Raw genomic sequence first — 24,882 nt, 5'->3', positions numbered from 1 at the left:
CTTTTTTTTTAGGGGGGGTCCATTTTTTTCTCTTTTTTTTTTGGGGGGGGGTCTCATTTTTTTCTCTTCTTTTTTTTTGGGGGGGGGATCCCATTTTTTTCTTTTTTTTTGGGGGGGATCCCATTTTTTTCTTTTTTTTGGGGGGGGGTCCCATTTTTTCTCTTTTTTTTGGGGGGGGCATCCCATTTTTTTCTCTTTTTTTGGGGGGGGGGGCCCCATTTTTTTCTTTTTTGGGGGGGGGGGAATCCCATTTTTTTTCTCTCTTTTTTTGGGGGGGGATCCCATTTTTTTCTATTTTTTTGGGGGGGGGCAGATCTCATTTTTTTCTCTTTTTTGGGGGGGGGGATCCCATTTTTTTTCTCTCTTTTTTTTGGGGGGGGGAATCCCATTTTTTCTCTTTTTTTTTGGGGGGGGAGATCCCATTTTTTTCTTTTTTTGGGGGGGAATCCCATTTTTTTCTCTTTTTTTTGGGGGGGGGGGTCCCATTTTTTTGGGGGGGGGGGGGGTCCTTACCCTCCTCGCTGGGCGTGGCCGCCCCCAGCCACTCGCGCACCACGCGCACCCCCTCCTCCGCCATGATTTTGGGGTACCTGCATTGGGGGGGGGGCACATCAATGTCGTGTGTGTCCCCCCCCCCCCAGGAAAACAAAATTGCCCCCCCCTGCCCCCCCCCCCCCCCCCCATTTTCCCCCCCCTCACCGGAACTGCAGCAGTTTGAGCAGCAGATCGTTGCCGCGGTTCGAGGAGATGTCGTCGGGGGTCCTGGGGGGGGGGGGCACAGTTTAGAGGGGGGGCACAGTTAAGGGGGGGGCCGGGGGGGCACAATTTGGGGGGGGCACAGTTTGGGGGGCACAGTTTGGAGGGGGGGGAAGTTGGGGGGGGCACAGTTAGGAGGGGGGGGGAAATTGGGGGGGGCACAGTTTGGGGGGCACAGTTTGGGGGGGGGAAATTGGGGGGGCACAGTTTGGGGGGGCACAGTTTGGAGGGGGGGTACAGTTTGGGGGGGGCACAGTTTGGAGGGAGGGGGAAATTGGGGGGGGCACAGTTTGGGGGGGGCACAGTTTGGAGGGGGGGGGAAATTGGGGGGGGGGGCACAGTTTGGGGGGGCACAGTTTGAGGGAGGGGGAAATTGGGGGGGGCACAGTTTGGGGGGGCACAGTTTGGAGGGGGGGGCACAGTTTGGGGGGGGCACAGTTTGGAGGGAGGGGAAATTGGGGGGGCACAGTTTGGGGGGGGCACAGTTTGGAGGGAGGGGAAATTGGGGGGGGCACAGTTTGGGGGGGGCACAGTTTGGAGGGGGGGGCACAGTTTGGGGGGGGCACAGTTTGGAGGGAGGGGGAAATTGGGGGGGCACAGTTTGGGGGGGGCACAGTTTGGGGGGGGGGCCCAATTTGGGGGGGGGGCCCAATTTAAGGTGGGGGGCCCAATTTGGGGGGGAAGCCAATTTGGAGGGGGCCATTTAAGGTGGGGGGCACAATTTAAGGTGGGGGGGCACAATTTGGGGGGGGGGGCCCAATTTAGAGGGGGGCACAATTTAAGGTGGGGGGGCCCAATTTGGGGGGGGCACAATTTAAGGTGGGGGGGCACAATTTAAGGTGGGGGCCCAATTTGGAGGGGGCCATTTAAGGTGGGGGGCACAATTTAAGGTGGGGGGGCACAATTTGGGGGGGGGGGCCCAATTTAGAGGGGGGCCCAATTTAAGGTGGGGGGGCCCAATTTGGGGGGGGGCACAATTTAAGGTGGGGGGGCACAATTTAAGGTGGGGGGGCCCAATTTGGGGGGGCACAATTTAAGGTGGGGGGGCCCAATTTAAGGTGGGGGGCCCAATTTGGGGGGGGACACAATTTAAGGTGGGGGGCACAATTTAGAGGGGGGCACAATTTAGAGGGGGGCACAATTTAAGGTGGGGGGGCCCATTTGGGGGGGGCACAATTTAAAGTGGGGGGGCCCAATTTGGGGGGGGGCACAATTTAAGGTGGGGGGGCACAATTTGGGGGGGCCCAATTTAAGGTGGGGGGGCCCAATTTGGGGGGGGCACAATTTAAGGTGGGGGGGCACAATTTAGAGGGGGGCACAATTTAGAGGGGGGCACAATTTAAGGAGGGGGGGCCCAATTTGGGGGGGGGCCCAATTTAAGGTGGGGGGGCACAATTTAAGGTGGGGAAAGCCAAAGAGTTGGGGGGGGGCGTCCACAATTTTGGGGGGGGTCCTTTTTGGGGGGGGGGGCATTATTATGGGAGGGGTCCCATTATTTGGGGTGGGGTCCTTCATTGGGGGGGGTTTATTGAGGGGGGGTCCCTCATTTGTGGGGGGGCCCTGATTTTGGGGGGGTGCCCTGATTTTGGGGGGGGGCCCTTATATTTTGGGGGGGGGCTTATTTTTGGGGGGGGTCCCTCATTTGTGGGGGGGCCCTGATTTTGGGGGGGGTGCCCTGATTTTGGGGGGGGGCCCTTATATTTTGGGGGGGGCTTATTTTTGGGGGGGGTCCCTCACTTGTGGGGGGGGGGTCCCTTATTTGGGGGTGCCCCATTATTACAGTGAGGTTCCTACAATTTCTGTGGGGGTCCCATTATTCGGGGGGGGGGGTCCCTCATTTGTGGGGGGGCCCTGATTTTGGGGGGGGGGGCCTTATATTTTGGGGGGGGGTCCCCTCCTTTGTGGGGGGGTCCCTCACTAATGGGGGGGGGGTCCCTTATTTGGGGGTGCCCATTATTACAGTGAGGTTCCTACAATTTCTGTGGGGGTCCCATTATTCGGGGGGGGGGGTCCCTCATTTGTGGGGGGGCCCTGATTTTGGGGGGGGGGGCCTTATATTTTGGGGGGGTCCCTCCTTTGTGGGGGGGTCCCTCACTAATGGGGGGGGGGTCCCTTATTTGGGGGTGCCCCATTATTACAGTGAGGTTCCTACAATTTCTGTGGGGGTCCTATTATTCGGGGGGGGGTCCCTCCTTTGTGGGGGGGCCCTGATTTTGGGGGGGGGGGGGGGCTTATTTTGGGGGGGGTCCCTTATTTTTTGGGGGGGGGGCCACCCCTCACGTGGTGGTGATGATCTCGTCCCGCGTCCTCCGCACCAGCAGCACCGGGCCCTGGTACCTGGGGGGGGGGGGGGGGGGGGAAATTAATTAATTTAATTAGGACGGGGGGGTTATTATGGGATGGAGGGGGGGGTCGGCCTCCTCCACGCCCCCCCCCATTTTTTACCCCCCCCTCCTCACCTGCAGAGCTGCTCGGCGTTGTTGAGGTTGAGGTGTTGGCGACAGTCAGCGTCACCAGGTCCCCTACAATGGGGGGGGGGGCAGTTATGGGGGGGGGGCAGTTATGGGGGGGGGGGAATTGGGGGTTGGGGGGGATTTAGGGGTGGGGGGGATTTATTTGGGGTGGGGGGGGTATTTAGGGGGGTGGGGGGATTTAAGGGAGGGGGTATTTATGGGAGGGGGTATTTAGGGGTGGGGGGGATTTAGGGTGGGGGGTATTTAGGGGAGGGGGGATTTGGAGTGGGGGGTATTTAGGGGAGGGGGGGATTTGGGGGTGGGGGGGTATTTATTTGGGGAGGGGGGGTATTTAGGGGAGGGGGGATTTGGGGGTGGGGGGGATTTGGGGGTGGGGGGGTATTTAGGGGAGGGGGGATTTGGGGGTGGGGGGTATTTAGGGAGGGGGGATTTGGGGGTGGGGGGGTATTTAGGGGAGGGGGGATTTGGGGGTGGGGGGGATTTAGGGGAGGGGGAATAATTGGGGTGGGGGGCATTTAGGGGATGGGGGATTTATTTGGGGTGGGGGGATTTAGGGAGGGTGGGATTTGGGGCTGGGGGGTATTTAGGGGTGGGGGGGATTTGGGGGTGGGGGGAGTACTGATTTTGGGAGGGGGTATTTAGGTGCGGGGGGGTCCTGGGGAGGGGGGGCACTCACTCCAGCTGTGGGGCTACGAGGATCCGGGGGGGGGGGGGGCATGAATGTCTGATGGGTCTGGGGGGCTCTATGGGTCTGGGGGGGGCTCTATGGGTCCGATGGGTCTGGGGGGGGCAGGGGGGTCTGGGGGGCTCTATGGGTCTGGGGGGGCTCTATGGGTCTGGAGGGGGTTGGGGGGACACAAGGAACTGGGGGGGCTCTATGGGTCCGATGGGTCTTGGGGGGGCAGGGGGGTCTGGGGGGCTCTTGGGTCTGGGGGGGCTCTATGGGTCTGATGGGTCTGGGGGGGTCATGAGGATCTGGGGAAGCTCTATGGGTCCGATGGCTCTGGGGGGGGGGGCAGGAGTGGTCTGGGGGGGGTCTCTATGGGTCTGGGGGGGGCTCTATGGGTCTGATGGGTCTGGGGGGGGCAGGGGGGTCTGGGGGGGCTCTATGGGTCCGATGATTCTGGGGGGGGGTCATGAGGAACTGGGGGGGCCTCTATGGGTCTGGGGGGAGCTCTGAGGGTCCGATGAGTCGGGGGGGGGGCTCTATGGGTCTGGGGGTCTCTAGGTCTTGTCTATGGGTCTGGGGGGGTCATAAGGAACTGAGGGGGCTCTGAGGGTCCGATGGTCTGGGGGGTGGGGGGGGGGGGTCTGGGGGGGTCTCTATGGGTCTAGGGAAGTATCTATGGGTCCGATGGGTCTGGGGGGGAGGCTCTGAGGGTCTGATATGGGTCTGGGGGGGTCATGAGGAACGGGGGGGGCTCTGAGGGTCCGATGGGTCTGGGGGTCCGGGGGGTCTGGGGGGGGTTGTGGGGGAGCACAAGCAACTGGGGGGGCTCTGAGGGTCTGACGGGTCTGGGGGGGGCATGGGGGTCTGAGGGGGGCTCTATGGGTCCGATGGGTCGGGGGGGGCTCTATGGGCCTGGGGGGGCTCTAAGGGTCTGATGGGTCTGGGGGGGGTCATGAGGAACTGGTGGGGCTCTATGGGTCTGGGGGGGTCTCTATGCGTCTGATGGGTCTGGGGGGGTCATGAGGATCTGGGGGGCTCTATGGGTCCGATGGCTCTGGGGGGGGGGGCAGGGGGGTCTGTGAGGGGGCTCTATGGGTCCGATGGGTCGGGGGGGGGGCTCTATGGGTCTGGGGGGGCTCTATGGGTCCGATGGCTCTGGGGGGGGCTCTATGGGTCTGGGGGGGCTCTATGGGTCCGATGGCTCTGGGGGGGGGGCAGGGGGGTCTGTGAGGGGGCTCTATGGGTCCGATGGGTCGGGGGGGGGGCTCTATGGGTCTGGGGGGCTCTATGGGTCCGATGGGTCTGGGGGGGGGCAGGGGGGTCTGTGAGGGGGCTCTATGGGTCCGATGGGTCTGGGGGGGCTCTATGGGTCTAGGGGGGGCTCTGAGGGTCTGATGGGTCTGGGGGGGTCATGAGGAACTGGGGGGCTCTATGGGTCCGATGGCTCTGGGGGGGGGCAGGAGTGGTCTGGGGGGGGTCTCTATGGGTCTGGGGGGGTCTCTATGGGTCTGATGGGTCTGGGGGTGTCATGAGGAACTGAGGGGGCTCTAAGGGTCCGATGGGTCTGGGGGGGGGGGCAGGGGGGGTCTGGAGGGGGGTCTCTATGGGTCCGATGGGTCGGGGGGGGCTCTATGGGTCTGGGGGGGCTCTGAGGGTCTGATGGGTCTGGGGGGGTCATGAGGAACTGGGGGGGCTCTATGGGTCTGGGGGGGCTCTGAGCGTCTGGGGGGGGTCATGAGGATCTGGGGGGGCTCTATGGGTCCGATGGCTCTGGGGGGGGGCAGGAGTGGTCTGGGGGGGCTCTATGGGTCTGGGGGGGCTCTATGGGCCTGGGGGTGTCATGAGGAACTGAGGGGGGCTCTATGGGCCTGGGGGGGTCTCTATGGTCTGGGTCTGATGGGTCGGGGGGGGCTCTATGGGCCTGGGGGGGGGTCTCTGAGGGTCTGATGGGTCTGGGGGGGTCATGAGGAACTGGGGGGGCTCTGATCGTCCGGGGGGGGTCATGAGGATCTGGGGGGGCTCTATGGGTCCGATGGGTCTGGGGGGGGGGGGGGGCCGGGGGGTCTGTGAGGGGGCTCTATGGGTCCGATGGGTCGGGGGGGGGCTCTATGGGTCTGGGGGGCTCTATGGGTCTGGGGGGGCTCTATGGGTCTGATGGTCTGGGGGAGTCATGAGGAACTGGGGGGGGCTCTATGGGGTCCGATGGGTCTGGGGGGGAGGGCAGGAGGGTCTGGTGGGGCTCTATGGGTCTGGGGGGGCTCTATGGGTCTGGGGGGGTGCAGGGGGGTCTGGGGGGCTCTATGGGTCTGATGGGTCTGGGGGGGGCTCTATGGGTCTGTGGGGCTCTATGGGTCCGATGGGTCTGGGGGGGGGGGGCTCTATGGGTCTGGAGGGGGCTCTATGGGTCTGGGGGGGTCTCTATGGGTCTGGTCCGATGGGTTGGGGGGGGCTCTATGGGTCTGGGGGCCTCTGAGGGTCTGATGGGTCTGGGGGGGTCATGAGGAACTGGGGGGGGCTCTATGGGTCTGGGGGGGGGCAGGGGGGTCTGGGGGGCTCTATGGGTCTGGGGGGCTCTATGGGTCTGATGGGTCTGGGGTGAGTCATGAGGAACTGGGGGGGGCTCTATGGGTCCGATGGGTCTGGGGGGGGGCAGGAGGGTCTGGGGGGGCTCTGAGGGTCTGGGGGGGCTCTATGGGTCTGGGGGGGCTCTATGGGTCCGATGGGTCTGGGGGGGAGGGCAGGGGGGTCTAGGGGGGCTCTATGGGTCCAATGATTCTGGGGGGGTCATGAGGAACTGGGGGGGCTCTATGGGTCCGATGGGTCTGGGGGGAGGGCAGGGGGTCTGGGGGGGCTCTATGGGTCTGGGGGGGATCTATGGGTCTGGGGGGGGCTCTATGGGTCTGGGGGGGCTCTGAGGGTCCGATGGGTCTGGGGGGGGTCATGAGGAACTGGGGGGGGCTCTATGGTCCGATGGGTCTGGGGGGGGCTCTATGGGTCTGGGGGGGCTCTGAGTGTCTGGGGGGGGTCATGAGGATCTGGGGGGGCTCTATGGGTCCGATAGGTCTGGGGGGGGGGGGCGGGGGTCTGGGGGGTCTCTATGGGTCTGGGGGGGTCTCTATGGGTCCGATGGTTCTGGGGGGAGTCATGAGGAACTGGGGGGGGCTCTATGGGTCCGATGGGTCTGGGGGGGGGGCTCTATGGGTCTGGGGGGGCTCTATGGGTCTGGGGGGGCTCTATGGGTCTGGGGGGGCTCTATGGGTCTGGGGGGGGCACTCACTCCAGCTGTGGGGCAGCACTTTGAGCGCCAGGGGCAGCAGGTCATCGAAGGACGCGTCCAGGACCACCCCCCCCACCTCGGGGTACCACATGGCCGCCCACGTGGCTGCGGGGGGGCAAATATGGGGGGGGGGACCCCAAAAAATAGGGGGGGGGGCACAAAAATATGGGGGGGGGGCAAAAATATCGGGGGGGGGGCCCAAAATATAGGGGGGGAGGGGCAAAAATATCGGGGGAGGCCAATGTGTCCCCCATAAAGCGTCCCCCCACCACCATGTTCCACCCCAGGGTGTCCCCCATAAAGCGTCCCCCCCACAACGACCCCCCCTCCACATTGGTTCCCCCCACACATTGTGTCCCCCATAAAGCGTCCCCCCCACAACACCCCCCCCCCCCCAACACATCGTTCCACCCTTAATGTATCCCCCCCAGGGTGTTCCCCCATAAAGCGTCCCCCCCACAACAACCCCCCCTCCACATTGGTTCCCCCCCACACATTGTGTCCCCCATAAAGCGTCCCCACCACACCATGTCCCGCCCACATTGTGTCCCCCCATAAAGTGTCCCCCCACCAAGAACACCCCCCCCACCACTTCCCCCCCCAACATTGTGTCTCCCCATAAAGCGTCCCCCCCACAACACCTCCCCACCACATCGTTCCCCCCCATAAAGTGTCCCCCCATAAAGCGTCCCCCACAACCATGTTCCCCCCGTGTGTCCCCCCATTAAGTGTCCCCCCCACAACACATCCCACCCCCACTACTTCCCCCCCCACATTGTGTACCCCCATAAAGCGTCCCCCCCACAACACCTCCCCCACCACATCGTTCCCCCCCATAAAGTGTCCCCCCATAAAGCGTCCCCCCACAACCATGTTCCCCCGTGTGTCCCCCCATTAAGTGTCCCCCCCACAACACATCCCCCCCACCACTTCCCCCCCCCACATTGTGTCCCCCCATAAAGCGTCCCCCCCACAACAACCCCCCACCATCACATTGTTCCCCCCAATGTGTCCCCCCATAAGTGGCCCCCCCACAACACATCCCCCCCCCACTTCCCCCCCAACATTGTGTCCCCCATAAAGCGTCCCCCCCACACAACCCCCCCACCACATCGTTCCCCCCTTAAGTATCCCCCAATGTGTCCCCAATGTCCATAAAGTGTCCCCCCCACAACAACCCCCACCACATCATTTCCCCCAATGTGTCCCCCCATAAAGTGTCCCCCCCACAACACACCCCCCACCACATCGTTCCCCCCCATAAAGTGTCCCCCCAACAACACACCCCCACCACATCGTTCCCCCCCACAAAGTGTCCCCCCACAACACCTCCCCCACAACCACGTTCCCCCCCAATGTGTCCCCCATAAAGTGTCCCCCCCACAACACACCCCCCGCCACATCGTTCCCCCCCACAAAGTGTCCCCCACAACACCCCCTCCCCCCCCTCTTCCCCCCCTTCCCCCCCCCCCCCTCGCGCCCCCCCCCCGTTACCGGTGAAGCCCCCGATGGACCACGCGTAGAGGACGATGTCGCGGGGGGGGAAGCGCAGGCGGTGCACGGCGTACTGCAGCACCACGTCCATGGCGTTGGCCTCGCTCTGCGGCACCGGGACGCCCTCACCGAAAAAAAGGGGGGGGTGATTCAGTGGGGGGGGGCAACGGGGGGGGGGAGGGGGGGGGGACAGGGGGGGGGAGGGGGGGGGAAGGGGGGGATGGGGGGAAAAGAGGGGGGAGGGGTAGCACGTCCATGGCGTTGCGCTCTGCGGCACCGGGACGCCCTCACCGAAAAAGGGGGGGGGGATTCAGTGGGGGGGGGCAACGGGGTATGGGAGGGGGGGGGAACGGGGGGGGGAGGGGGGGGGGAAGGGGGGGGATGGGGGGAAAAGAGGGGGGAGGGGTAGCACGTCCATGGCGTTGCGCTCTGCGGCACCGGGATGCCCTCACCGAAAAAAGGGGGGGGGGATTCAGTGGGGGGGGGCAACGGGGGATGGGAGGGGGGGGAACAGGGGGGGGGAGGGGGGGGGAAGGGGGGGATGGGGGGAAAAGAGGGGGGAGGGGTAGCACGTCCATGGCGTTGGCCTCGCTCTGCGGCACCGGGACGCCCTCACCGAAAAAAGGGGGGGGGGGATTCAGTGGGGGGGGGGCAACGGGGGGGGGGGGAGGGGGGGGGAGAACCGGGGGGGGAGGGGGGGAATGGGGGGAAAAGAGGGGGGAGGGGCAGCGCGTCCATGGCGTTGGCCTCGCTCTGCGGCACCGGGACGCCCTCACCACAAATTGGGGGGGGGGAGTCAGTGCGGGGGGGGCAACGGGGGGGGGAAATCAGTGGGGGGGAATCAGTGGGGGGGAATCGGGGGGGGGAATCAGAGGGGGGAAATCAGGGGGGGGAATCAGGGGGGGGAATCGGGGGGGGGGAATCAGTGGGGTGGAATCAGGGGGGGGGCATCAGTGTGGGGGGCATCAGTGGGGGGGCAGCAGTGCGGAGGGGCTTATGGTGGGGGAGGTGAGGGGGTGAGGGGGGGCACTTTTTGGGGGGGTCAGTGGGTGGGGGGGCACTTTGGGAGGGGTCTTTTGGGGAGGGGTCAGTGGGTGGGGGGGCATTTTGGGGGGTCATTTTGGGGGGGTCAGTGGGTGGGGGGGCACTCTGGGGGATTTTGGGGGGTCAGTGGGTGGCGGGGGCACTTTGGGGGAGTCTTTTTGGGGGGGGGCACTTTGGGGGGTCTTTTTGGGGGGGGCACTTTGCGGGGGGGTCTTTTGGGGGGCTCAGTGGGTGGGGGGGCACTTTGGGGGGTCTTTTTGGGGGGGCACTTTGGGGGGGTCACTGGGTGAGGGGGGCACTTTGGGGGGTCTTTTTTGGGGGGGGGGGGGCACTTTGTGGGGGGGTCTTTTGGGGGGGGTACTCACGGTGCTGCCGGCGAAGCCGGGGTGGTTCCAGCCCAGCACGGAGTAACCCGCTGTGGGGGGGGAATGGGGGGGATAAATGGGGGGGGGGAAATGGGGGGGGGGATAATGAGGGGGATAATGGGGGGAGGAATAAATGGGGGGGGGATAATGGGGGGGAAATGAGGGGGTGTTATGGGGGGGGATATGGGTGGGGGTAATGGGAGGAATAATGGGGGGGGATATGGGGGGATATGGGGGGATGTGGGGGGGGATAAATGGGGGGGATATCGGGGGGGATATGGGGGGGATAATGGGGGTATATGGGGGGGATAAGAGGGGATGTGGGGGGGGATGTAGGGGGGGATACGGGGGGGGGATATGGGGGGATGTGGGGGGGCCATGGGGGGGATAATGGGGGGATATGGGGGGGATAATGGGGGCATATGGGGGGGGATATGGGGGGATGCTGGGGGGGATATGAGGGGGGATATGGGGGGGATATGGGGGGGATATGGGGGGGGATATAGGGGGATGTGGGGGGGGATATGGAGGGATGTGGGGGGGGATATGGGGGGGGATATAGGGGGATGTGGGGGGGGATATGGAGGGATGTGGGGGGGGATATGGGGGGGATGTGGGGGGGATATGGGGGGGGATATGGGGGGGATATGGGGGGGGATATGGGGGGGATATGGGGGGATGTGGGGGGGGATATGGAGGGATGTGGGGGGGGATATGGGGGGGGATATGGGGGGGCATATGGGGGGGATATGGGGGATGTGGGGGGATATGGGGGGGGATATGGGGGGGGATATGGGGGGATGTGGGGGGGATATGGGGGGATGTGGGGGGGTTACAGCACTGGAAATAGAGGGAGAATGGGGGGCTCTTCGGGGGGTCTATGGGCTGGGGGTGCTTCTATGGGGCTGGGGGTGTCCTATGGGGCTGGGAGGGATCCTATGGGGCTGGGGGTGTCCTATGGGGCTGGGGGTGTCCTATGGGGCTGGAGGTGCTCCTGTGGGGCTAGGGGTGTCCTATGGGGCTGGGGGTGTCCCTATGGGGCTGGGGGTGCTCCTGTGGGGCTGGGGTGTCCTATGGGGCTGGGGGTTGTCCCTATGGGGCTGGGGGTGCTCCTGTGGGCTGGGGGTGCTTCTATGGGGCTGGGGGTTTCCTATGGGGCTGGGGGTGCTCCTGTGGGGCTGGGGGTGCTTCTATGGGGCTGGGGGTTTCCTATGGGGCTGGGAGGGATCCTATGGGGCTGGGGGTGTCCTATGGGGCTGGGGGTGTCCCTATGGGGCTGGGGGTGCTCCTGTGGGGCTGGGGTGTCCTATGGGGCTGGGGGTGTCCCTATGGGGCTGGGGTGTCCTATGGGGCTGGGGGTGTCCCTATGGGGCCAGAGATGTTCCTATGGAGCCGGGGGGCTCCTATGGGGCTGGGCGTGCACTTATGGGGCTGGGAGGGATCCTATGGGTCTGAGGGGGTGTCCCTATGGGGCTGGGGGTGCTCTATGGGCTGAGGGGGTGCTCCTATGGGGCTGCGGGTGCTCCTATGGGGCTGAGGGGGTGTCCTATGGGGCTGGGGGTGCTCTATGGGGCTGAGGGGGTGTCCTATGGGGCTGGGGGTGCTCCTATGGGGCTGAGGGGGTGCTCCTATGGGGCTGGGGGTGCACTTATGGGGCTGAGGGGGTGCTCCTATGGGGCTGGGGGTGCACTTATGGGGCTGAGGGGGTGCTCCTATGGGGCTGGGGGTGCACTTATGGGTCCGGGTGCCCCATACCTTCGAGTGGGGTGGAGATGCAGCCGACCTCGTAGAAGCCGGCGTTGCCCTCGCAGCAGATCACCTATGGGGCCGTGTGGGGCCGGGGCCACGAGCACTTATGGGGCGGCCCCACAACCCCACAGCGCCCCGCTCCCTGCCCCACACGCTGCCCCACGACCTGCCCCATAAGCCTGCACCCCATAACCCCTCACCCCACATCCCATAGATCCCACACCCCACCCCACACCCCCACCCCCCCATAACTCCACCCCATAACCTCACCCCCACCCCCCACCCCATAACCCCACCCCATAGACCCACACCCACACCCCACAGACCCACCCCCACCCCTACCCCACACCCCCATAGACCCACCCACCCCACACCCCATAACCCCACCCCCACCCCATAGACCCACACCCACACACCCCATAACCCCATCCCCACTCCCACCCACACTCCACCCCACACCCCATAGACCCCATCCCACACCCCATAACCCCACCCACACCCCACACCCCCCACCCCCCACCCCTCACCCCATAGACCCACCCCACCCCACCCCACACCCACACCCATAGCCCCACCCCACCCCACACCCCATAACCCCACCCCATCCCACACCCCATAACCCCACCCCCACCCCATAACCCCACCTCCACCCACACTCCACCCCACACCCTAGACCCACCCCATCCCACACCCCATAACCCCAGCCCTACCCCATAACCCCACCTCCACCCCCCACCCCACACCCCACAGACCCACCCCTCACCCCACACCCCACACCCCCCACCCCATAGACCCACCCCGCCCCACACCCCATAACCCCACACCCACCCCACACCCCCCACCCCCCACCCCATAGACCACTCCACCCCACACCCCATAACCCCACACCCACCCCACAGCCCCACACCCACCCCCCACCCCACATGACCCACCCACACCCCCGCCCCACACCCCATACCCCCACCCCCACTCCCACCCACACCCCCACCCCCCACCCCATAGACCCACCCCACCCCATAACCCCACCTCCACCCCGCACCCCACACCCCATAGACCCACCCCTCACCCCACACCCCACACCCCATAGACCCACACCCACACACCCCATAACCCCATCCCCACTCCCACCCACACTCCACCCCACACCCCATAGACCCACCCCATCCCACACCCCATAACCCCACCTCCACCCCCACCCCTTACCCCATAGACCCACCCCACCCCATAACCCCACCTCCACCCCACACCCCACACCCTAGACCCACCCCACCCCACACCCCATAACCCCACCCCCACCCCATAGACCCACCCCACCCCACACCCCATAACCCCACCCCCACCCCATAGACCCACCCCATCCCACACCCCATAACCCCACCCCAGCCCCCACCCACACCCCATAGACCCACCCACACCCCCGCCCCACACCCCATAACCCCACCCCCACCCACACTCCACCCCACACCCCATAGACCTACCCCACCCCACACCCCATAACCCCACCTCCACCCCCCCACCCACACCCCATAGACCCACCCTCACCCCCCACCCCACACCCCTAACCCACCCCCACCCCCCACCCCACACCCCATAGACCCACCCACACCCCCGCCCCACACCCATAACCCACCTCCACCCCCACTCACCCACACCCCATAGACCCACCCCATCCCACACCCCATAACCCCACCTCCACCCCCCACCCCACACCCCATAGACCCACCCACACCCCCGCCCCACACCCCATAACCCCACCTCCACCCACACTCCACCCCACACCCCATAGACCTACCCATCCCACACCCCATAACCCCACCTCCACCCCCCACCCCACACCCCATAGACCCACACCCACACACCCTATAACCCCATCCCCACTCCCACCCACACCCCCGCCCCACACCCATAACCCCACCCCCACCCATAACCCCACCCCCACCCCCCCACCCCACACCCCATAACCCCACCCCACACCCCATAACCCCACCTCCACCCCCCACCCCCCACCCCACACCCCCCACCCCACACCCCGCCCCGTACGAGGGTGCTGCCGCGCTGGCTGTGGCGGTGCCGCTGCTGGTCGATGAACATGGTGTCGATGTGGTTCCGTCACACGACAGCAGCTTGGCGCGCTGCCCGCCCCACTGCAACAGCGCCACGCCGCACCGTGTGGGGCAGGGTGTGGGGCGGGGTGGGGGAGGGGGGCGGGCCAGTGTGGGGCAGGGAGTGGGGCGGGGTGTGGGGCAGGGTGGGGAGGGCTGTGGGGCAGGGAGTGGGGCGGGGTGTGGGGCAGGGGTTGGGGGCCAGTGTGGGGTGGCTGTGGGGCGGGTGTGGGGCAGGGTGGGGAGGGCTGTGGGGCAGGGAGTGGGGCGGGGTGTGGGGCAGGGGTTGGGGGCCAGTGTGGGGTGGGCTGTGGGGCGGGGTGTGGGGCAGGGTGGGGAGGGCTGTGGGGCAGGAGTGGGGCGGGGTGTGGGGGCAGGGGTTGGGGGCCAGTGTGGGGCAGGGAGTGGGGCAGGGTGTGGGGCAGGGTTGGGAGAGGGCTGTGGGGCAGGGAGTGGGGCGGGGTGTGGGCAGGGGTGGGGGCCAGTGTGGGGCAGGGAGTGGGGCGGGGTGTGGGGCAGGGTGGGAGGGCTGTGGGCAGGGAGTGGGGGCAGGGTGTGGGGCAGGGAGTGGGGGCCAGTGTGGGGCAGGGAGTGGGGCGGGGTGTGGGGCAGGGTGGGGAGGGCTGTGGGGCAGGGAGTGGGGCGGGGGTTGTGGGGCAGGGGTTGGGGGCCAGTGTGGGGCAGGGTGTGGGGCAGGGTGTGGGCAGGGTGGGGAGGGCTGTGGGGCAGGGAGTGGGGCGGGGTGTGGGGCAGGGGGTGGGGGCCAGTGTGGGGCGGGCTGTGGGGCGGGGCAGGGGACAGGGGGGGGGCAGTGTATGGGGAGGGCTGTGGGGCGGGGTGGGGCAGGCTGTGGGGCAGGGAGGGAGGACTGTGGGGCAGGGCGAGGTGGGGTGTGGGGCAGGGTGGGGGCCAGTGTGGGGCAGGGTGTGGGGCGGGGTGTGGGGCGGGGTGTGGGGAAGGCTGTGGGGTGGGGTGGGCAGTGCTTGGGGAGGTTGTGGGGCCGGGGGTGGGGCAGGGTGTGGGGCAGGGAGGGGAGGACTGTGGGGCAGGGCGTGGGGCAGGGTGAGGTGGGGTGTGGGGCAGGGTGGGGGCCAGTGTGGGGCAGGTGTGGCGGCAGGGCGGGGTTGGGTGTGGGGCGGGCTGTGGGGCAGGGTGGGGCGGGTGTGGGGTGGGGGTGGGGCGGGCTGTGGGCAGGGTGGGGCACCGTGTGGGGCAGGGCTGCTGGGGCAGCTGGGGGGCAGGGTGTGGGCATTGTATGGGGCAGTGTGGGGCAGGGACAGGGATTATAGGGCTGGGCTGGGGTAGTGTGTGGGGCAATGTGTGGGGGTAGTGTGTGGGCAGTGTGTGGGGCACAATGGAGGGCAGGGTGTGGGGAACAGTGTGAGGCAACGTGTGGGGCAGCGTGTGGGGCAGCGTGGTGAGGCAGGCGATGGATCACTATGGGTCACTATGGGGTAGGCTGTGGGTCTCTATGGCTTGCTGTGGGGCACGCTGTGGGGCAGGCAGTGGGTCTCTATGGGTCGCTGTGGGGCACACTGTGGGGCAGGCAGTGGGTCTCTATGGGGCGCAGTGGGGCAGGCAGTGGGTCTCTATGAGTCTCTATGGGTCGCTGTGGGTCTCTATGGGTCGCTATGGGGCGCAGTGGGGCACAGTGGGGCAGGCAGTGGGTCGCAGTGGGGCGCAGTGGGGCAGGCAGTGGGTGGCTATGGGGCACAGTGGGGCAGGCAGTGGGTCTCTATGGGGCGCAGTGGGGCAGGCAGTGGGTCGCAGTGGGGCAGGCAGTGGGTCGCAGTGGGGCGCTATGGGCACATTGGGGCAGGCAGTGGTCGCTATGGGTCACTGTGGGGCAGGCAGTGGGTCTCTATGGGGCGCAGTGGGGCAGGCAGTGGGTCTCTATGGGGCGCAGTGGGGCAGGCAGTGGGTCGCAGTGGGTCTCTATGGGGCGCTGTGGGGCGCAGTGGGTCGCAGTGGGTCGCTATGGGGCACAGTGGGGCAGGCAGTGGGTCTCTATGGGTCTCTATGGGCGCAGTGGGGCAGGCAGTGGGTCGCTATGGGTCGCTATGGGTCTCTATGGGGCGCAGTGGGGCAGGCAGTGGGTCGCAGTGTGGGGCGCTATGGGGCGCAGTGGGGCAGGCAGTGGGTCTCCATGGGTCTCTATGGGCGCAGTGGGGCAGGCAGTGGGTCTCCATGGGTCTCTATGGGGGCGCAGTGGGGGCAGGCAGTGGGTCTCCATGGGTCTCTATGGGGCGCAGTGGGGCAGGCAGTGGGTCACAGTGGGGCGCAGTGGGGGCAGGCAGTGGGGCGCTATGGGGCGCAGTGGGGCAGGCAGTGGGTCTCCATGGGTCTCTATGGGGCGCAGTGGGGCAGGCAGTGGGTCTCCATGGGTCTCTATGGGGCGCAGTGGGGCAGGCAGTGGGTCTCCATGGGTCTCTATGGGGCGCAGTGGGGCAGGCAGTGGGTCGCTGTGGGGCGCAGTGGGGCAGGCAGTGGGTCGTTGTGGGGTCTCTATGGGGCGCAGTGGGGCGCAGTGGGGCAGGCAGTGGGTCGCAGTGGGGCGCTGTGGGGCGCAGTGGGGCTGACCTCCTCGACGAGGCGCGCCTGGCCGTGCAGCAGCGCCGGGAGGCAGCGCCCTCTGCAGGAGGCGCACGGAGCCCGGGAACAGCAAGCGGCGGCCAATCGTGTGCGCCAGCACCGCGCTGCGGCATTCCATCAGCCAATCAGCTGCGCCCACGCGCCGGACACGCCCACCGAGGGGCGGGGCGTCCGTAGACACGCCCCCCGAGGGGCGGTGGCGCCCAAAGACACGCCCACCGAGGGGCGGGGCGCCCACAGAGGCGGGGCCACACAAAGACACGCCCACCGAGGGGCGGGGCGCCCTGAGACACGCCCGCAGAGGGGGCGGGGCGCCCAAAGGGGCGGGGCCACACAAAGTCACGCTCACTGGGGGCGGGGCCACACAAAGACACGCCCGCCGAGAGGCGGGGCACTCAAAGACACGCCCACCGAGGGCGGGGCGCCCTGAGACACGCCCGCAGAGGGGGCGGGGCGCCCAAAGGGGCGGGGCCACACAAAGTCACGCTCACTGGGGCGGCGGGGCCACACAAAGACACGCCCGCCGAGAGGCGGGGCACTCAAAGACACGCCCACCGAGTGGGCGGGCTGCCCAAAGGGGCGGGCCATACAAAGTCACGCCCACGGTTGGGCGGGGGCGCCCAAAGACAAGCCCGATAAAGGGGGCGGGGCCACACAAAGACACGCCCGCCGAGGGGCGGGGCGCCCTGAGACAAGCCCGATAAAGGGGGCGGGGACACAAAGACACGCCCACTGGGGGGTGGGGCATCAAGTGCCCAATCAGGGGCAGCGGCAGAGAGACACGCCCACTAAGGGAGGAGACGCTGAGAGACACGCCCACTCGGGGGGTGGGGCTTGACACACCCATTCGGGGGGGGATACACGCATCCACGCCCACTGGGGGGCGGGGCTACAGCGCAGCCATAAGGAGGGAGGGGAGGGGAAGGGAACCCGGCCCACTTCCTTATACGGGGAGTCCCTGAAGCCCCGCCCACCACTTATAAGAGAACTGAAGCCACGCCCATTTTCTTGTAAGGAAGATGAAGCTCCACCCACTTTCATATTAAGGACACGAAGCCCGCCCACCTCCTTGTAAGGGCCCGAAGTAGCCCCGCCCACTTTATATAACCCAACTGTTCATAGCCAGGGCCCGCCCACTCCCTGACCCCGCCCTCCGCAGGCCACGCCCACTGAGACCTCACCCTCTCCACAAGCCACGCCCCCTCCGTGAACCCACCCTCCGCAGTCCCGCCCACTCTCTGATCCCACCCCCTGCGCCGGCCACGCCCACTCTTGACCACGCCCCTCTCCGTATTTAGACCCCGCCCCCTTCTTTTAGCCCCGCCCACCTGGCCAGGCTGGCACGGAAGCTTCCGGAGTGCGGCCAGGACGCCGCGGTGATGGCGGGGTGGGGGGGCGCGGAGCAGCGGGACGGCCTTGGCCCCTCCCCTGCGGGAGGGCGGGGTCAGGAAGGGGGCGTGGCCAGGAAGGGCGTGGCCAAAAAGGGGCGTGGCCGTGAGGATTGGGACAGGGGGTGTGGTCAGGAAAGGGGCGGAGTCAGAAGGGGCACACTATGGGTCACTATGCTCGCTATGGGTGGCTATGGGTTGCTATGGGTCCCGCTATAGTCGCTATGGGGCACACTATGGCTGCTATGGGTTACTATGGGGCACACTATGGGTCGCTATGGGTCCCGCTATGGGTCGCTATGGGTCCCGCTATGGGTTGCTATGGGTCCCACTATGGGTCGCTATGGGTCTCACTATGGGTCCCGCTAAGGGTCCCGCTATGGGTCGCTATGGGTCCTGCTATGGGTCCCACTATGGGTCCCGCTATGGGTCGCTATGGGTCCCACCATGGGTCACTATGGGTCCCACTATGGGTCCTGCTATGGATCACTATGGGTCCTATGGGTCGCTATGGGTCCCGCTATGGGTCGCTATGGGTCCCGCTATGGATCCCGCTATGGGTCGCTATGGGTCCCGCTATGGGTCGCTATGGGTCCGCTATGGGTCCCGCTATGGATCGCTATGGGTCGCTATGGGTCCTGCTATGGTTGCTATGGGTCGCTATGGGTCCCACTATGGGTCCTGCTATGGGTCCGCTATGGGTCCCACTATGGGTCGCTATGGGTCGCTATGGGTCCCACTATGGTCCTGCTATGGGTCCTGCTATGGGTTGCTATGGGTCGCTATGGGTCCCACTATGGGTCCTGCTATGGGTCTGCTGCTATGGGTCCCACTATGGGTCTCGCTATGGGTCCCGCTATGGGTCCTGCTATGGGTCACTATGGGTCCCGCTATGGGTCACTATGGGTCACTATGGTTCGCTATGGGTCGCTATGGGTCCCGTCGCTATGGGTCCCACGTTACCAGGGCTGCCCGGCGCTGTCCCAGCGGAAGTCAATGGGCCAACTGCGGAAGTCGAAGGTGTACGCGGCCAACTTACGCTGGGGGGGGGGGGGATGAGACCCACACCCCGAGGCCCCCCGCCCCACACCCCAGCCCCACACCCCCAGCCCCACACCCACAGCCCCACACCCCGCCCTCAGCCCCACAGCCCAATCCCCACACCCTGCCCCAGCCCCACATCCCCAGCCCCACACCTCAGCCCGACACTCCAGCCCCACACCCCCAGCCCCCACACCCCCAGCCCCACACCCCCAGCCCCTCGCCCCCAGCCCCACACCTCGCCCTCAGCCCCATACCGCCAGCCCCACACCCCCAGCCCCACACCCCCAGCCTCACACCCCTCCCCCAGCCCCACTCCCCGCCCCAGCCCCACACCCTACACCCCAGCCCCATGTCCCCAGCCCCACGTCCCCAGCCCCACACCCCAGCCCCACACCCCACCCCACCCCAGCCCCACGGCCCCAGCCCCACACCTCGCCCTCAGCCCCATACCCCCAGCCCCACACCCCAGACCCACGCCCCCACGCCCCCACCCCCACACCCCCACCCCAGCCCCACGCCCCCCAGCCCCACACCCCACGCCCCCAGCCCCACACCTTGATGTCGGGGGTCCCGATGCGGTGGCAGTCCTCCAGCACCGTGATGAACTCCACGTACTGCGGGTTGCTCCAGCGGCCCAGCCCTGAAAACGGGCCCATAGCACCCTTCCAGGACCTGGCAGCCCACCTCTCCCCCCCATAGCACCCTTCCAGGACCTGGCATGGCCACCCTTCCCTCCCATAGCACCCTTCCAGGACCTGGCATGGCCACCCCTCCTCCCCATAGCACCCTTCCAGGACCCACTAGCCCCACTTCTGAGCCAGGCCACCCCTCCCTCACATAGTACCCTTCCAGGACCTGGCAGCCACCCCTTCGGACCACAGCACCCTTCCAGGACCTGGCAGCCCACCCTTGCCCCCCATAGCACCCTTCCAGGACCTGGCAGCCCACCCCTTCGGACCACAGCACCCTTCCAGGACCTGGCAGCCCACCCATATCCCCCATAGCACCCTTCCAGGACCCTTCAGGCCCCACCCTCCTCTCGATACCCACCTTTCCAGGACCCTTCAGACCCCTCATAGCTCCCCCCTTCCAGGACCCCCTCTGAGCCAGGCCACCCCTCCACTCCTACACACACACATACACCCTTTCCAGGACCCTCCCCCCCTACACACACACACACACCCCTTCCAGGACCCTCCCCTCCTACACACACACACATACACCCCTTCCAGGACCCTCCCCTCCTACACACACACTCACACATACACCCCTTCCAGGACCCACCTCGGAGCCAGGCCACCCCTTCCCTCCTACACACACACACACACACACACACACACACACACACACACACACACACCCCTTCCAGGACCCACCTCTGAGCCAGGCCACTCCTCCCCTCCTACACACACACACACACACACACACACACACACACCCCTTCCAGGACCCACCTCGGAGCCAGGCCACCCCTCCCTCCTACACACACACACACACACACACACACACACACACACACACACATACACCCCTTCCAGGACCACCTCGAGCCAGGCCACTCCTCCCTCCTACACACACACACACACACACACACACACACATACACCCCTTCCAGGACCCACCTCGGAGCCAGGCCACCCCTCCCCTCCTACACAGACACATACACCCCTTCCAGGACCCACCTCGGAGCCAGGCCACGCCCCCCAGCAGCACGGCGATGGTGGCGGCGCAGTGCGACAGCGGCACCACGCGGGACATGGTCAGCAGCCCTGGGGGGGGCAGTCACGTGACCCCACAGCACCCCGACCGACACCCCCCACCCTATGGGACCCCCCCCCGTAGCACCACCCCCCCCCGCCCTATAGGACCCCAATGGAGCCTCCCCACCCCATAGGACCCCCCCCCACTCTATAGGGCCCCCCCAGCCCCACAGGACCCCAATGGAGCCCCCCCACCCTATAGGACCCCCCCACCCTATAGGACCACCCCCCCCGCCCTATAGGACCCCCCTAGCCCCACAGGACCCCAATGGAGCCCCCCACCCTATAGGACCACCCCCCCCGCCCTATAGGACCACCCCCCCCGCCCTATACGACCCCCCCCACCCTACAGGACCCCAACGGAGCCCCCCCACCCTATAGGACCCCCGCAGCCCCATAGGACCCCAATGGAGCCCCCACCCTATAGGACCCCCCAGCCCCACAGGACCCCAATGGACCCCTCCACCCTATAGGACCCCAACAGAGCCCCCCAACCCTATAGGACCCCCCCCACCCTATAGGACCACCCCCCCCCGCCCTATAGGACCCCCCCTAGCCCCACAGGACCCCAATGGAGCCCCCCACCCTATAGGACCCCCCCACCCTATAGGACCACCCCCCCCGCCCTATACGACCCCCCCCGCCCTACAGGACCCCAACGGAGCCCCCCCACCCTATAGGACCCCCCAGCCCCATAGAAAACCCTATAGGACCCCCCCAACCCTATACAACCCCCCAGCCCCACAGGACCCCAACGAGCCCCCCGAACCCTATAGGAACCCCCCAACCCTATACGACCCCCCCTGCCCTATAGGACCCTAATGGAGCCCCCCCACCCTATAGGACCCACCCCCGCCCTATAGGGCCCCCCCAGCCCCACTGGACCCCCAGTGGAGCCCCCCCACCCTATAGGACCCCCCCCACCCTATAGGACCACCCCCCCGCCCTATAGGACCCCCCCAGCCCCACAGGACCCCAATGGAGCCCCCAAACCCTATAGGACCCCCCCACCCTATAGGACCACCCCCCCGCCCTATACGACCCCCCCAGCCCCACAGGACCCCAATGGAGCCCCCCACCCTATAGGACCCCAACAGAGCCCCCCAACCCTATAGGACCCCCCCCACCCTATAGGACCCCCCAGCCCCATAGAAAACCCTATAGGACCCCCCCAACCCTATACAACCCCCCAGCCCCACAGGACCCCAACGAGCCCCCCAACCCTATAGGAACCCCCCAACCCTATACGACCCCCCCCGCCCTATAGGACCCTAATGGAGCCCCCCCACCCTATAGGACCCACCCCCGCCCTATAGGACCCCCCCAGCCCCACAGGACCCCAACAAAGCCCCCCCGCCCTATGGGACCCCCCCAGCCCCATAGGACCCCAAACAGATCCCCCCCCATAGGACCCCAAACAGATCCCCCCCCCCCCATGGGACCCCGATCAGATCCCCCCCCATAGGACCCCAATCAGATCCCCCCCCCATAGGACCCCAATCAGATCCCCCCCCCCCATAGGACCCCAATCAGATCCCCCCCATGGGACCCCAATCAGATCCCCCCCCATGGACCCCAATCAGATCCCCCCCCCATGGGACCCCAATCAGATCCCCCCCCCCATGTGACCCCAATCAGATCCCCCCCCCATGTGACCCCAATCAGTCCCCCCCCCCATGGGACCCCAATCAGATCCCCCCCATGTGACCCCAATCAGATCCCCCCCCCCATGTGACCCCAATCAGACCCCCCCCCCCAGCCCCCCGCCCCTCCCCCACCTTTCCGGTACAGATAGAAGACGGCCAATGGCGACGCGTAATACGAAATGGACCACAGCACCGACGCCTATGGGGGGGGGGGGGGATAAAACGGGGGGGGGGGGGTCAGCTCGTGGGGGGAGGGGGCAGCTCGCGGTGGGGGGGTCATCAGTGCCCCTCCCCCACCCCCTCCCCCCCCCTCACCAGAGCCAGGACGCTGTCCGTGTGCTTCTCCAGTCCGCGCGGTTGGTAATAAGAGTCCTACGGGGGGGACAGGAAGTGAGGGGGGGTGGACAGAGACCATAGGGAACATAGGGGCCCATGGGGACCCATAGGGACCATAGGGGCCCACAGAGACCCATAGGGACCATAGGGACCCATAGAGACCATAGGGACCTGTAGGGACCCATAGGGACCATAGGGACCCATAGAGACCATAGAGACCCATAGAGACCATAGGGACCATAGGGGCCCACAGAGACCCATAGTGACCATAGGGACCCACAGGGACCCATAGGGACCATAGGGACCCATAGGGATCCATGGGGACCCATAGGGACACAAAGAGACCCATAGGGACCCATAGAGACCATAGAGACCATAGGGGCCCATGGGGACCCATAGGGACCCACAGAGACCCATAGAGTCCATAGGGGCAATAGGGACCATAGGGACCCATAGAGACCATAGGGACACAGAGACCCATAGGGACCCATAGAGACCCACAGGGACCATAGGGGCCATAGGGACCATAGGGGCCATAGGGACCATAGGGACCCATAGAGACCATAGGGACACAGAGACCCATAGGGACCCATAGAGACCCATAGGGACACAAAGGGACCCATAGAGACCCATAGGGACCCATAGAGACCATAGGGACCATAGGGGCCATAGGGACCATAGGGACCCATAGAGACCACAGGGCCCATGGGGACCCATAGAGACCATAGGGACCTGTAGGGACCCATAGGGACCCATAGAGACCATAGGGACCCATGGGGACCCATAGAGACCATAGGGACCCATAGAGACCACAGGGACCCATAGGGACCCATAGAGACCATAGGACCATAGAGACCCATAGAGACCATAGGGACCCACAGAAACCCATAGAGACCATAGGGACCATAGGGGCCCATGGGGACCCATAGGGACCATAGGGACCCATAGGCACCCACAGAGACCCATAGAGACCATAGGGACCCATGGGGACCCAGAGAGACCAAAGGGACCCATAGAGAACCATAGGGACCCATAGAGACCATAGGGACCCAGAGAGACCATAGGGACCCAGAGAGACCATAGGGACCCATGGGGACCCAGAGAGACCAAAGGGACCCATAGAGACCATAGGGACCCATAGAGACCATAGGGACCCAGAGAGACCATAGGGACCCATGGGGACCCAGAGAGACCAAAGGGACCCATAGAGACCATAGGGACCCATAGAGACCATAGGGACCCAGAGAGACCATAGGGACCCATAGAGACCCAGAGAGACCATAGGGACCCAGAGAGACCATAGGGACCCATAGAGACCATAGGGACCCCTGCAGGGCTGGGGATCAGGGTTAGGCCACGCCCCATTCTCTTAGCCACGCCCCGCAGCGCCATGCCGCTCTCAGACCCCGCCCCCTTCCATTTGGCCACGCCCCCCCCGTACAATCTCCTCATGCCCTAGTCCCCGCCCCCTCCGTTTAGCCCCGCCCCCTCCGCCCTTATCCCCGCCTCTCGCGCTCAAGCCCCGCCCCCCGCCCTTTGAGATGGGGGGGGCACGGCAAACCGGGGGAGGGGGAGGGGGAGGGGGAGGGGGGGAGCGCGGGGCTCGTTCCCATCCCCCCGGGCCGCTCACCCAGCTCGGCTCCCGCCGCTCCCCGCCCGCCCCGCGCCGTCGGTGGACGCGGTAAAGCCGCGGGCCCAGCACGCAGCTCAGCAGCTTCGCCATGGCGGGGCCGGAACGGCGGGAGGAGGGGGAAGGCGGAAGTGATGGCGGGCGGGCGGGCGGGCGGGGAGGAGTTCCGGCGGTGCTACGGGTGGCAGCGAGGGACAGAAAGGGGGGAAGGGCGGAGGGAGTGGGGATGCGGAGGGGGGAAGGGGGATGGGATGGGGGTGATGTGCGGCAGAAATGAGAGTGGTATGGGGCAGAAATGGGGCTGATGTGGGGCAGAAATGGGACTGCTATGGGGCAGAAATGGGGCTGATGGGGGGCAGAAATAGGGCCGGTATGAGGATTGGATGGGGGTGATGTGGGGCAGAAATGGGAGTGGTATGGGGCAGAAATAGGGCTGATGTGGGGCAGAAATGGGGATGGTATGGGGCAGAAATGGGACTCGTATGGGTCAGAAAGGCTCGTAATGGGCAGAAATAGGACTGATGTGGGGCAGAAATGGGACAGATATGGGGCAGA

At 66.1% G+C, this 24,882-nt stretch overlaps 1 protein-coding gene across 1 annotated transcript; it reads right to left on the bottom strand.

Moving 5' to 3' along the window:
* Positions 1–513: 513 nt before the first annotated feature.
* LOC136055712 (phosphatidylserine lipase ABHD16A-like) lies at positions 514–24,427 on the bottom strand (the record flags this gene model as incomplete). The annotated part of the gene is given in 20 exon segments (XM_065747576.1): positions 514–590; positions 700–762; positions 3,037–3,093; positions 3,216–3,258; positions 3,261–3,278; positions 7,178–7,282; positions 8,672–8,795; positions 10,081–10,130; positions 11,836–11,899; positions 13,870–13,937; positions 13,940–13,973; positions 16,512–16,553; positions 16,555–16,627; positions 17,862–17,951; positions 18,875–18,951; positions 19,510–19,595; positions 20,638–20,724; positions 22,494–22,560; positions 22,677–22,733; positions 24,328–24,427. Coding segments are annotated over 20 exon segments (1,375 nt in total), but the record flags the coding sequence as incomplete, so codon positions are not given.
* Positions 24,428–24,882: the final 455 nt, after the last annotated feature.

Source organism: Cyrtonyx montezumae, unplaced genomic scaffold (assembly GCF_038088225.1).
Source record: "Cyrtonyx montezumae isolate F1298 unplaced genomic scaffold, pur_monq_1.0 scaffold_46, whole genome shotgun sequence".
Classification (NCBI taxonomy): Eukaryota; Metazoa; Chordata; class Aves; order Galliformes; family Odontophoridae; genus Cyrtonyx; species Cyrtonyx montezumae.
Note: the sequence above shows the minus strand (reverse complement) of the source record. Positions and strands in the feature narration are given on the sequence as shown.